The 13,054-nt window shown below is 52.3% G+C and overlaps 1 protein-coding gene across 2 annotated transcripts in view; it reads left to right on the top strand.

Annotated features, from left to right (window-relative positions):
• The window catches only part of Adamts14 (ADAM metallopeptidase with thrombospondin type 1 motif 14), a 75,209-nt gene extending 73,366 nt beyond the window's left edge, over window positions 1-1,843 (top strand). For both annotated transcript variants that reach the window (XM_027931303.2, XM_027931302.2), the window contains exon 22: window positions 1,220-1,843. In XM_027931303.2, coding sequence (XP_027787104.2) covers window positions 1,220-1,695 — 476 coding nt within the window. In that variant the 3' untranslated portion in view covers window positions 1,696-1,843. The remainder of the gene's footprint in view (window positions 1-1,219) is intronic.
• Window positions 1,844-13,054: the final 11,211 nt, after the last annotated feature.

Raw genomic sequence — 13,054 nt, 5'->3', positions numbered from 1 at the left:
CTCTCAAGATCCAGGGTCTGACAAAGTGAGTGGCAGAAACACCAGACCTCAGCTCCTAGTAAGAGGATCAGATAGCTGTGTGACCTTGGGAAATCCCTGAACTTCTCTGTTTCTCTGCTCCTCTGCTCAGGCTCAAGCTGGGCAATTTCCTGGGGTTCCTTCCTCTTCCCAAAAGCAAAGAGGAAGGTCCTGGAACTTGGGCGCCATCTAGAGGCTACTGGGTTTCCGTTTTCTGTGATCTGTTCCCGTAGCCTACCCACCACCCACGGTGTTCTCTGGCGGAAATTAGTAGCCCTCTCTGCTCTTGTCTTCCTATTCCGCCTAGAGACACCTACCTGGATTAATCACAGCAACATTCGAGATGCATTTAAAGCAAAGCAAATTAGGACGGGGAGCGCCCCTCGGTGCCAGGTGTTTATTATAATGCAGTGTTGTCATTCACTGGGACGTGGCAGCTCGATCCCCATTTTACAGGTGGAGAAACCAGGCTTGGGGAATTTAAGGGATTTTCCCCAAGGTTTCACCGCTGTTAAGTGGCAGAGCCTGGATCTGAGCCTTGATTTGCCTCACTCCAGAGTCAGTGGTAGAGAGCTTAACGACCCAGCTGTCCCGGATGTGGCCGAATGTCCATCTGCTTGTTCCAGGTGTGAGCTCCCTGGACATTAGCCTGGCAGCGCCTGGAGGGGTCGGAGTCCTCTGGGTTGACTGGGAGTCGGGGGTGGGGAGTCCCACTTCCATCCAGAACGGGGCTCTCACGCTCTGCTGCAGGTTGGAAGCGCCTCTGTGCCCAGGTTTTCTGGGAAGAGCGCAGGCACGGCTGTCTGTGAGGCTCCCCTCGATTCCGCTGGACGGCCTGCGATGAATTGCGCTGAGCACGACTCTCGGGTCCCCCATCAGAGTCCCTGGAGGGTTCTGTTAAAGCACTGCAGGGGCTCAGAGTTCCTGGTGGGCCTGATGGTTTACCTGGGCACCCAGCGCCAGGGGAGGCCCATGCTGTGTGCAGGGGGTGCACATTGAGACCACCATTCCAGCCCACAAAGGAGGGCTCTGTCCTGTCTGGGGACCGGTGGTGGCCCCTCTAGGAAAAGCCCTGTAGTGAGTCTGGCAGGGTAGGGGCTGGAGGGCAGGCAGGTGTGGGTGAGCGGGAGGTGGGGCCCTGTGGCAGGGTCACCTGGCTGACGGGCACGCCCTGGCCTTGGTCCTTGTGCTGTGTATGCAGTGGAGCCCTGTGCGGGGGACAGGTCCATCTTCTGCCACCTGGAAGTGCTCGGTCGCTACTGCACCATCCCTGGCTACCACCGCCTGTGCTGCGAATCCTGCACCAAGAAGGCCTCGGGCCCCGCCACCAGCCCGGACCCCAGCCCAGCCTCGCCTCCTCCGCTCTCCACTCCTGGGACCTCCTTACCAGAACCCAAGGCCACTCCGGAGGCTGTGGAGCCCGCCAGGGGGCCAGGAGAGTTGGACGACCATCAGCAAGGCCGACCCACCCAGCTCCCGGGACCACGGGACAGGGGCTCCTCAGCCTCCCAGACTCTGAGCCCTAGAGCATTTGGGGGCACCTCCCCTACCACTCCTCAGGGACCACCTTGGGGCTGGACCCAGCCACCTGTGCCAGCCTCTGAGGGCCCAGGACAGTCCAGGGAGGAACCAAGGCATCCAGGCACTGGCCTTCCTGCCACCTCCCCGGTGACATGAGCCATGCCACACCCTTCCGGCCAGTCATGTTTACACTCTGTGTGCTGCCCCAGTGTCCCCAGCTCAGAGGACACACCCTGAGGGACAGGGGCAAGCGCAGGCTTCCTTTTTTAAGTTATTTGCCTTTTGGTTCTTGTTTGGGGCCGCGAGGCTCTTTCCCCCACGTTGGGGGGTGGGATACCTCAGCCAGCCGGGCCCAGACGGGACCTCTCAGGGCCTCCTGCGGTTGCTCCCACCAGGACTGAGGGTTGGTAACGGTCCCTCCCCACAGCCCTGGGCCCAGGCAGGACCGAAGCCCATGCTGGGAGCTGTAGGGCTTCTGCTTTCCTAGGGCTGCTGGGCCCCCCGTGCAGGCCCCAGAAAGGCAGAGTGGGGCCGAGGGAAGTTGGGGGGCTCCTCCGAGGGCAGGCTGAGGAAGGGGCCAGGGTGAGCCTGGTGGGGAGGCTCCCTGCTGCAGGGTGGCAGGCGACAAGTGCGTTGGTCTCAGGTCCAGCTCCCCTCGCAGCTCCCCTGGCTGAGGCCAGGCAGAGGCCACTCACCTCTGCCAGCTGGAGAGCAGCACTTGTGGCCACACTGTGTCCCTGCGGATGTCACTTCTACTATTTATGGTGACTCCAGGTTACAAATTGGCCTTGCAATTGCATACCCAGATGTCCAGAGAAGAGGGCCCAGGGCACCCTGACCCCACATCCTCATCAGGAGTCTCCAAGCTGGTGCTTGATCCCTGGCGAGACCAGGGACGACGACTTCAGTCCTTACTCCAGGGTTTGGAGGGCCTGGCTTGGGACACGGAGGAGACGGGATTTCCCTCCGTCAGAGCCCACTCCTCTGGAGTCAGGGGTCTCTCCCACCTGACTGGAGCTCGGCCAGAGGCCTGGTGCTCCAAGGGGCTCCCAGGCGGAGAGAGTCCACCCAGCCAGGCTCCGGGGGTGACAAGACCAGGATGCCAGCTCTGTCCCATGCTGGGGTGGGGGGACACATCGACCCCTGGTGCTATAGGGCCTCAGTCAGGTCAGCAGCCTCCTGGCCACCTCCAAGGGGCAGGTACCAGTCCTCGGCCCCTTGGCTCTCAGGTTTTCAGGCTGTTCCTGGGGGTCCTCACTCCAAGGTGCTGGAGGGTCTCTCTCAGACCCTTCAAGGGGAAGAGGTGCTTGTGGGTTCATGCCTTCCCCGGCTGGTGGGAGGGGAGCACTGGGCCCTGACCTGGGACCTCCTGGAGAACAGAAGCTCTGGGGGGTCCCCTCCATAGACTGCTGGGCACACGCCGAACATTCCTGTGAGAGCCAGCTGGGCCTGGGTTGGGGAGTGTGAGCCCCTGGCCTGGGAGGTCAGGTCTTCACAGTGTCGTGTATTTATTAACATTGCTCTTGGTGATTTGTTTTAACCTCCCCAAAAGTGCTGGTGTGTGTGTGTGTGTGTGTGCTTTTTTCCTCTGTTTTGGAGGAAGGAGACAGTGAAGCCAGCTCTCAGGCTGGGCTGTGGCAAGATCTGGGGGTGGAGACAGGGAGGGGACCTGATGGAGCTGCGCAGCCCTGGGCAAAGCACCACTCAGAGGGTGGCGATGCCTGGGAGGTGGTTTGGGGCTCCACAGTGAGATAAGTATTTAAATGGCCAGAGCTTTCCAAACCTGCCTGAGGCGGCTTCCTTGAAAGGTGATGCACACTCTTTCCTTGGGAGGGATCCCGGCAGGACTGGATTCCAGGTGGTAGGAAGGAATTTGGTATGTCTTATTGGACGAGGAGGGCTGATTGGGAGCCCGCTGTGTAATTTAAAAGTGCCCTTCCCACCTCACCCCGCCCCGCCCGTGTCAGATATCACTAATCAATCACCACACTGTTTCGCTACACATACACAGTTCCCTTCTTAACACTTCACTCTAACTCTTGATCCAAAGAGTAGAGAGACCCTTGTTCCCAGAGCACATGCCCCTTCTCTTCCCACCTCCAAGGACTGAACGTGTGTGTGGACAACCCAGACCTCATGGCCGAGTGCCATTTACATCCTTCAGCAGACAGCCCCTCCTTGAGAGCTACCTGTTTGCAAATGGTGGCCACATGAGCCTCAGAGAACGCATGTGGTGACCCAGTCACACCCCAAGGGGACTGACGTTGGAAGGTGCTGGCATAGGACCCTGAGGCTGATTCAGGATGGCTGAGGCAGGAAATTCTGTGGGCCTGCTAAGACGGAGAACATGGGCCCTGGATGGGAGTGTCCCTTGGCCCAGTACAATTTCTGCCATAAGAGGTTGTATGGGTGGATGGGGGCCTTCTAAGTGCCCCCGTAGCCCAGCTCTAACAGCAGTGCTGGTCCATTGCCTGGGCAGGGACAACACATGAAAACCCTATGCTGATGTGTCTCCCCATCTTGTGCCCAAGGCAGACATCGCCAATCCATCACTGCGCTCTTCCCTCCCGAGCCAGATTCCCCTAAGAATCCTTTTTTCCCATAGTCCTCTGGGCAGTGACCACTGATCATTGCTACTGTAGGGACAGGAGCAGGGGTGGTGGGTCAGAAATTTATATTTTAGAGCACTGGGAACCCTCACTAATCAGCATCTCTGGCAGAAGCTTAACATCTAGAAGCAGAGCTGCAACATGGGCAAGGAGGAAGAAGGTTCTAGAAGCCATCCTGAGGAACTGCCCTGGAGCTTCAGGCCCACGGAGCCCAGTATGGGGAGGAGACATTGCCTGGGAACTTCAGGACTCTAGCATTTGGAGGGCCCGGGGCCCCTCTGTCCATCCGAAAGAGAAGAATGAAAGCATTTATTTGCCTTGTCCCTCTGTGGAAGAACCAAGATAGAGCGACAGCAAATGCAGGCTATTATGGTGTCGTGGGTGCCTCCTGGGGTGGGATGGATCATTGGGTTTTCCTAAATAGGGATTACAGATCCAATCACCTTGGGGATAGGGGAGCTTGCCCCAGAGCCCCTGACCTCAGCCTGTGGGGTCCTCTCCCTTCTCCAATCTCTCTTTGGCCCCCCTCCTGTAGCTCCAAGGTGTTGGGCAGGCAGCCTGGGCCTTGGGACCCTGATGGCAGGTTACCTACACCCTGCCTGAGGGCAGGGGATGTGGCTCATCAGCTGAGCATGGACCTAGCATGCACAAGGACCTGTGTGTCCACCCCCAGCACTGAGAAAAACAAAACAAAACAAACAAAAAACCCTCACTCTACCTTAATAATGAACAAAACCTGATAACCTACAAAGTTCTCTTTGAGTCCCTCAGAACTGAGGTTGTAAAGCAAGCAAGCAAACTGAATTCCAAAGGGTGACAAGGACACAGGCAGCGTTGCCCTGCCTTAAGAGGTCTGCACGCTATTATGGTGTTCCTTACCTGCCCTAAGAGCAGGTAAGAAAATCCACCTGAAATGTTGATAGAGGTTTAATAGTGAATGTGTCCTTTAGAGACATTGGCAGCCCCCGCCACGAGAGGAGTCTGTGCCCAACCGTGGCTCTCCTCTGCAGGCCTAAGAAAAATGTAAGTCAGGACAGGAGGCCCGGGACAGCCCTGGCCTTCTTGAGACCCTGACCAAGTTTCAGAGGGAAAGTTTAAAAAGCAATATCCATTTCCAGGAGCACCACGAACAGCAGACACGGGTATACCCAAATCTCTGCAGCATCACAGAGAACGCTGCACTGAAGAGGGTGATTGTCGACATTACAGTAGACCGTGTTCACAAGTCAGCAGCCCTGCTGTTGTTAGGATGCAACACTTCCCCAGGTGATCGAGGTGCAGAATGGGCCTCCCTTACCCAGGCCTCCACTAAGGCTGTCTTCGTCCAGCAGGCTTCTTTGGGACTTTGGCCTGTGACTTCATTTGGGTCTCCCTAACAAGCCCTGTGGGCTCTTGGTGGGAGAGGATGGGAGAGGATGGAGCTCAGCGAGGACTCGCCTTCCCATTCCTCCAGTGGGAGAAGACGGGCAGCTGAGCCTTGTCCTGTTCCTGGGGAGCAGCCTGGTCTCCACGGGGCAGTTTGGCCTCTGGACTCTTTCTTTTTTGTAAACCACTGGGTTTGGTGGCAGGGGAAGCAGGGACAGCACAGAGTCTGCATCACCTGACCTGGAACTCTGTGGGCTCTTCTTAGAAGCCCCTATTCCCTACCTGGCTTCAGGTGCCTGAGGCTTGGGCAAAGGTGGGGACACCCAGGGTGGAGGGATGAGGAAGAGAAAGGACAGGTAAGAACGTAGCTGGTCAGTGCCTGGGGACCCAGCTGTCACTAACTTGATATCTCCTGGGTCTGTACCCCACTTTCTTCTCTCTTTTAAAAAATTATGAAAAAATTACATATTTGTGGCTGAATGTGGTGGTGTACACCCATAATCCCAGCAGCTCTGGAGGATGAGGCAGGAGGATTGTAAGTTCAAAACCAGCCTCAGCAACTGAGCAAGGCCCTAAGCAACTTAGCGAACCCCTGTCTCAAAACAAAACAAAAAAAATTTTAAAGGACTGGAGATGCGGTTCAGTGGTTAAGCACCCCTGGGTTCAATCTCTGGTACCAAAACAACAACAAAAGCCCAGGAAAAAAAAATTATGTGTTTATTATTGACAAAATTTAAAACTTGATAAAAAAATCAATTTTTTTTAATCTAGCAAAAACCACATTAACAATTTGATCACCCTTCTAGATACGTGTGCTTAGGTGTATGTTCATACACACACACACACACACACACACACACACACACACCAACCAGCTATTAAGGCCATCAGCAACTTGTCTCCTCCCCCCACCACTGCACAATAATATAAGGACACATTTCCACCCTGAAACAAGTCGAGCTGCATCTGCAATTCTAATGACCACACAGTACCTTACCCTATGGCTAAGTGATCATTTATTTAACCCAATCCCCTAGCACTGTCAATTTAGGTTATGTCACAATTTTGGTATCATAAACAGTGGGGTAGGAAAAACTTTTATCACACCTAAGGAGAGTTCACCTGGTGCAGAATGCACCAAAACTGCATCTCAAAATTACTCCATATGTGTTTCCAAACTGCCTCCTACAAATTGTTGTTCAGATTGTAGTCTCTCCAATGGTGCAATAACCCCAAACATGGAAAAGTTTTATTTTTATCTTCTCTCAAAACACCTACAGAAGAAGACCTGGGCATCCGAACAGATGCTATTTCCAGAACCTTGTGAATTTGCCATCTGCATGGCAAGAATTGGCATTCATGACCATGTCCCCAGGAGCTGGGACATTCCAGGGCTTTCTGAATCCTCAGCATCAGCTGAGCTCCCCCATGTGTTGGGCAGGATGCAGGAGGTGGAGCACGGTCTGGGAAGGAGGCCGTGGCTGCCTCCAAACCTGCAAGACGGGGAGGGGGGGGGGGGACAACCACCTCCACCTCTGGCCTAATCTCCAGCCGTGAAGGCTCCATGGAGGTGGCTGTGACAGCCTTTGTAAACGTTCCCTTTCCCCCGTATAACAAGTTGTCAGGAAGGTGGCGTGGTACTAGTAATGAGGCTTTTGTTCTAGATTAATTCCAGCACTGGGGAACACATGCTGATGTTATATTCAGCAGAGACTTGTGCCAGGCACTATGTTATGCCCTTGACCTAATGTTTCACTAGATTCTTACCATAACCCTCGAAGTTGGTATTCTTATTGTCCCCATTTCCCAGATGAAGAAACTGAGGCTCAGAGAGATTGGGTCACTTATCTAAAGTCACACAGCCAGAAGAGTGTAGAGCTAATCTCCATATTGTCAGCTAGGGAGAGACCACACAGCTGACAAAATACACACCTGGAACTCTGTACGGAGGACAGCCCCTGCTACCTAGGAAGTGACAGTGTTTGCAAAAAGAACAAGACCTGAGGCTCCCAGGACAGAAGACAGTGCCAAATCTAATGTTCTGGCTGGAAACCCCTCCAAGAAAAGAGGGAGTGGCCGAGCCTGGCTCTGGAGCCATGGAGTCTGCCCTCCCTCCCCTCGGCCAAGGAACCACAGCACTGGCCACTAGACAAAAGCTGAGCCGTCACCAGACACTTTTTGCAATGGCTGAATTGTTCCCCTGCTCATTTCCTGTGACTTACAACGCAATAAAACACAGTTCACAGATCACCCTGCTGTGAGTGCGGGCAAAACCCTTCCCCTGGCCGGGGCCCAGCTGCTTCTATAAAACAGTGATTGACTGGAGGCTCCCTGGGCCACGGGGCCAGCCGGGACAAGGTGGGAAGCACTTGAGCTGCCTCGGTGGGGCCTGGAGGCCAGGGTGCATGAGGGCAGCGCGTCAGGGAACGGGTGCAGGGGGCTGGACACACCAGGGCCTGCTGGGAAGGGCAGGTCTGCCAGCAAGGCTCTCCTACACCAGTGACCTTGTAAACGAGGATGGGGACTGTGGTGTCCACCTCGGCTGAGGCCTTGAGGAGCAAGGACCCGGTGTTTCTGGGGCTTCGTTGGAAGACCCAGCTACTGATTTTCTCCTTTTTTTTTAATTTTATTAACTTTTTAATTTGTTTTGATTAGTTATCCATGACAGTAGAATGCATTTATGCACTTTGATGAATCATACGTAGATGGGATATGATTTCTCATTTTCTGAGGGTACATGTTGCAGAATCATATTGGTCATGTAGTCACATGTGTACATACAGTAATAATGTCTGTGTCATTCTACAGTCTTTCCTATCCCCACACCCCCTCCCCTTCCCTCCCATCACGTCCCTCTACCTAATCTAAGTGCTTCCACCTTATTGTGAATCAGCATCTGCATATTAAAGAGAACATTCGGCCTTTGGTTTTGTGGGATTGGCTTATTTCGCTTAGCATGATATTCTCCAACTCCAACCATTTACTGGCAAATGCCATAATTTCACTCTTCTTTAAAGCTGAGTATATGTACCACATTTTCTTTATCCATTCACCTATTGAGGGACACCAAGGTTGGTTCCATAGTCTAGCTATTGTGAATTGAGCTGCTATGAACATTGATGTGGCTGTGTCACTGTAGTATGCTGATTTAAAGTCCTTTGGGTATAAACCGAGGAGTGGGATAGCTGGGTCAAATGGTGATTTCATTCCCAGTTTTCTGAGGAATTTCCATACTGCTTTCCAGAGTGGTTGCACCAATTTGCAGTCCCACCAGCAGTGTATGAGTGAACCTTTTCCCCCACATCCTTGCCAACATTTATTATTTCCTGTATTCTTGATGATTGCCATTCTGACAGGAGTGAGATGAAATCCTAGTGCCAACTACTGATTTTTAAATGCTCAAAAACAAATACTCCATCTAGGCACAGTGGCGCACACCTGTAATCCCAGTGGCTCAGGAAGCTGAGGCAGGAGGATCGTGAGTTCAAAGCCAGCTTCAGCAACTTAGCAAAGCCCTGAGCAACTCAGTGAGACCCTGTCTCTAAATAAAATACAAAAAGGGCTGGGGATGTGGCTCAGTGGTTGAGAGCCCTGGATTCAATCCCTGGTACCATAAATAGAGAGATAGTTATCAAAACAACAACTACAAAAACCTCCAAAGGTCACAGCTAACCTATCAATGCTCTGGATTTGGTCTGTGGCCTTGATTAGCAACCTCTGGGCTGCTGAGCTGCTGAAGAGAAGATGGCCTGCCAGACTGGGTGGGCCTGGTCCCCCAGAGCCTCCAACAAAGGAGCATCTTACCTGGGAGCCCCTCCCCCATCCTCCTTGGCCTTGCCTTGGCTTCCAAGTCCCAAGTGGGCAGGTCCAGGTCAGTCTGTTTTAAAGGGTTAGGCTCTTGGAAGGAGATCCTCTCCAGGTTCTGGCTAGACCAGTTTGGAAGGGATGTCGCTGGCCACTCTGGAAAAAGTGAGAGGCTGAGAGAGGGTATTGGACTAGGAAGCCAAGACACTTGGGTTCTGGTGGTGTGGATGAGGAATCACATCTCTCTCTATGCCTTGGTTTCTTTTTGATTTCTCTGTGACACTTAAGGAAGCAGTGAGCTGTGCCAATTAAATGCATAGGTTGTCACTTGCTAGCTGCACATCAAATCACTTAACCTCTCTCTGCTTCACCTTCCTTATCAAAAATGAGTGTTATTGTATTAGTCAGCTTTTCATTGCTATAACAAAATACCTGAGGAAAAAAATGAAATATTGATTTTGGTTCACAGTGTCAGAGTTTTCAGCCCACAGTTGGTTGACTGCACTGCTCTGGGCCTGAGGTGAGCAGAGCATTATGACAGAAGACTGTGGCAGAAGAAAGCTGCTCACCTCCTTGCAGCCAGAAAGCAGAGAGAGGCCAGGGACAAGATACAGTCCCCAAGGACACACTCCCAAAGATCTCTCCCTCCAACTTCCACCTCTTAGGTTTCCACACCTCCCATTGGTTGCGCAGAGCCCTCAGGATCCAGTCGCTTTCCAGCAAAGTGCAAAGGTTGACTTTCCCCCTTGGAACACTGGTGCCCTGTGGATCAAGCCTTTGGGGACGTGTCCAACTAAACTATAACAATAATAAACAACATTTAATCTCTTTGTTATGAGGACCAAGTGGGAAAATTTGTATACAATGCTAAGCCTTGTGTCGGGAACATAGAAAGCATGAAACAAATCTTCTGGGAACCCCACATGATTCTGTAGTTTGAATTTAGAATCACAGATTTTCCACCTTTTAAGAAGGGGCATAGCTGAGTGGCAGACTGAGGCCCAAAGAGAGAAGATACTTCCTCAGAGACAAATGGGAAGGGATTCAGAGGCAGGGTGAGGTGACCGCCATCCCTGGCAGGGCTTTGGGAGTGGCTCTGCAGTGTACGCTGATCATCGGCCCTTTACCCAACTGCTGTCCAATTTCAGGGCTGGACAATTGTCTACGATCCTGCGTGGGCAACAAAACTGTCAAATGCCAGCATTTTTAATGGTCCACCCCTATCATGGAAATGACCAGATTGGGAAAGGAGCTCACAGGTGGGATATTTTTCTTTTTTTTTTGGGGGGGGGCGGGGGGGTGCCAGGGATGGAACTCAGGGACTCTCAGCCACTGAGCCACATCCCCAGTCCTATTTTGCATTTTATTTAGAGACAGGGTCTCACTGAGTTGCTTAGTGCCTTGCTTTTTGCTGGGGCTGGCTTTGAACTCACGATCCTCCTGCCTCAGCCTCCTGAGCCGCTGGGATCACAGGTGTGCGCCACCACACCCAGCAACAGGCGTGATTTTTGTCCTGCTTCCTGCTGCAGGAAGACAAGCCTAAGCAATCGCAACCCTGGGTTCATGATCTGACAGCAATCAAATCTTAGCTGGATGGACAAAATGCACCAGCGGCCAAAGAGAGCAGGGCTCCACAGAGGCCATACCAGCTATTAAAGTCCAATCAGCCAAGGGCATCGGAGTTCAAGTCTAATATGTTGACTTGCTGGATGGCCAAGAGGAAGGCGGGAGTGTGTCTTCCAGGGTCCGTTGAGGCAGGCTGCAGAGGTTCCCAGAGAGGCAGGGTCGGCTCCGGGTTGGATGGCCTGGGAGGGAGAGTCAGAGCTGTGGGGATTAACTAGGGGTTGGGAGCCACAAAGGTGGCCAAGCCACTGGGGAGCCACAGGAATGCCTGGAGATAGTCACGGTGGCTCTGGGGGCTGCACTGGCAAGACCAGTAGTTGCTCGGAGAGAGGGTGATTATGGCATTCTACAGCTGCCAGGAGGGACCACATTTCCTGTTAGCTTTGCAGCTGGCCGTGTCCCTCCCTGTCTGTCCCCAGCTTGGGGAACGGCAGGGCTGCTGTTGTGTTTTCCTGGTCCGGGTTGATTTCCGTGCTTCTGGTCCTGTTCAGATTTTCACTCCTTCCCAGTCTGGGCACAATCATGGCCATGGCATCTCTGTGGGATTTCACTGCCTTTCGCCTGTGGGATTGACCCGAGGGACAGACACAGAGCAAGGGTCCCATGGGTCAGAGTGTCAATCAAAAGCACCTGCTGTGTAGCGTCAAGGAGAAGGAATGGCTGAGACCCAGTGGGGCGGGGACTCCAGGGTGCCCCGGAGACTGGTTCCCCAAAGCGGTGCGAGGAGAGAAGTTGCAGACCCTTGTGGTTTGGTGGAAAAAGAGTGGTGGGTTTGGGGAGCCCAGGGAAGAGATGGGCCCCAGGACCCCTGCCACTCCTCTCCCACTAGGGACCAAGAGCCTCTCAGATGGTGATAGAGAAACTGCTCATGTGCACTATTTTCTTCTCCCCAGCTGGCAGGAAGAAGGTATGTAGGCAATAATTACCCTGCATTAATAATCTCCCATTATTGATCTTAGCGTGCTGGAGCTCAAAGCAAACAAAAACACCAGGTCCTCGTACCAACATGTCCAACGAGCTTTCCTTCAAGGGCTAGAAAGTCCCAGCAAAATGGAGCATCCTCATGGGCCATACAGGAGTTTTATTTTTAAAAATACTGTTATATCTAAATAGCTGTTTCTCCAAAGCAGATACACAAATGGCCACTAAAGTGCATGGAAAGAAACTCAACATCATCATCATTATTATTACTACCAGGTATTTCACCCAGGGGTGCTTCACTACTAAGTCACATCCCCAGCCTTTTTTTTTTCTTTCTTTCTTTTTTGGGGGGTGGGGGTACCAGGGATTGAACTCAAGGGCACTTGACCACTGAGCCACATCCCCAGCCCGATTTTGTATTTTATTTAGAGACAGGGTCTCAGTGAGTTGCTGAGGCTGGCTTTGAACTTGCGATCCTCCTGCCTCAGCCTCCCAAGTCGCTGGGATTGCAGGCGTGCACCAGCTCAGCATCATCAACCAGGTCAACCTCCTTAACCATCAGGGGAATACAGATCAGGACAACAATACTCCACTCTGTGCTCACGAGGATGGTTGTAGTTTGAAAGCTAGATAATGACAGGTATTGGCAGGATGTAGATCCAAAATTCATGCCTGCTAATGGGAATTAAAATGGTGTAGTCACTTTGGAAAATGGTCTGGAAGTTCCTCAAAGAGTTAAAAAGTAGAGTTATCATATGACCCAATAATCTACTCCTAGGTAGATACTTGAGAATTCAAAATGTGTGTCTTCACATGCACTCACATGCACACACACACACACATACACACACACACAGAAAAACTTGTACACGAATGTTCCTAGCAACATTATTCACAATAGCTGACAGGTGAAAATAACCCAAAATCCATTGGCTGATGAATGGATAAACAAACTGTGGTCTGTCCATACTTGGAATATTACTCAACCTTAAAAAATGAAGTAGTAATAGCACACTGCGACGTGGATGGACCCTGAGAGTATCATGCTGAATGAGGGAAGCCAGACATTAAAGACTGCACGATTCAATTTACAGCCAAAACAGGCAAATTGACAGAGACAAGAAAATATCAGTGGTTTTCTAGGGCAAAGGGAGCTTGCAGGGAAGAGGGGAGTGACGGCTGAACCCGAATTC

This window comes from Marmota flaviventris, chromosome 4 (genome assembly GCF_047511675.1).
Source record: "Marmota flaviventris isolate mMarFla1 chromosome 4, mMarFla1.hap1, whole genome shotgun sequence".
Taxonomy (NCBI): domain Eukaryota; kingdom Metazoa; phylum Chordata; class Mammalia; order Rodentia; family Sciuridae; genus Marmota; species Marmota flaviventris.
The sequence above is the reverse complement of the archived record's forward strand: the minus strand, read 5'-3'. Positions and strand labels throughout refer to the sequence as shown.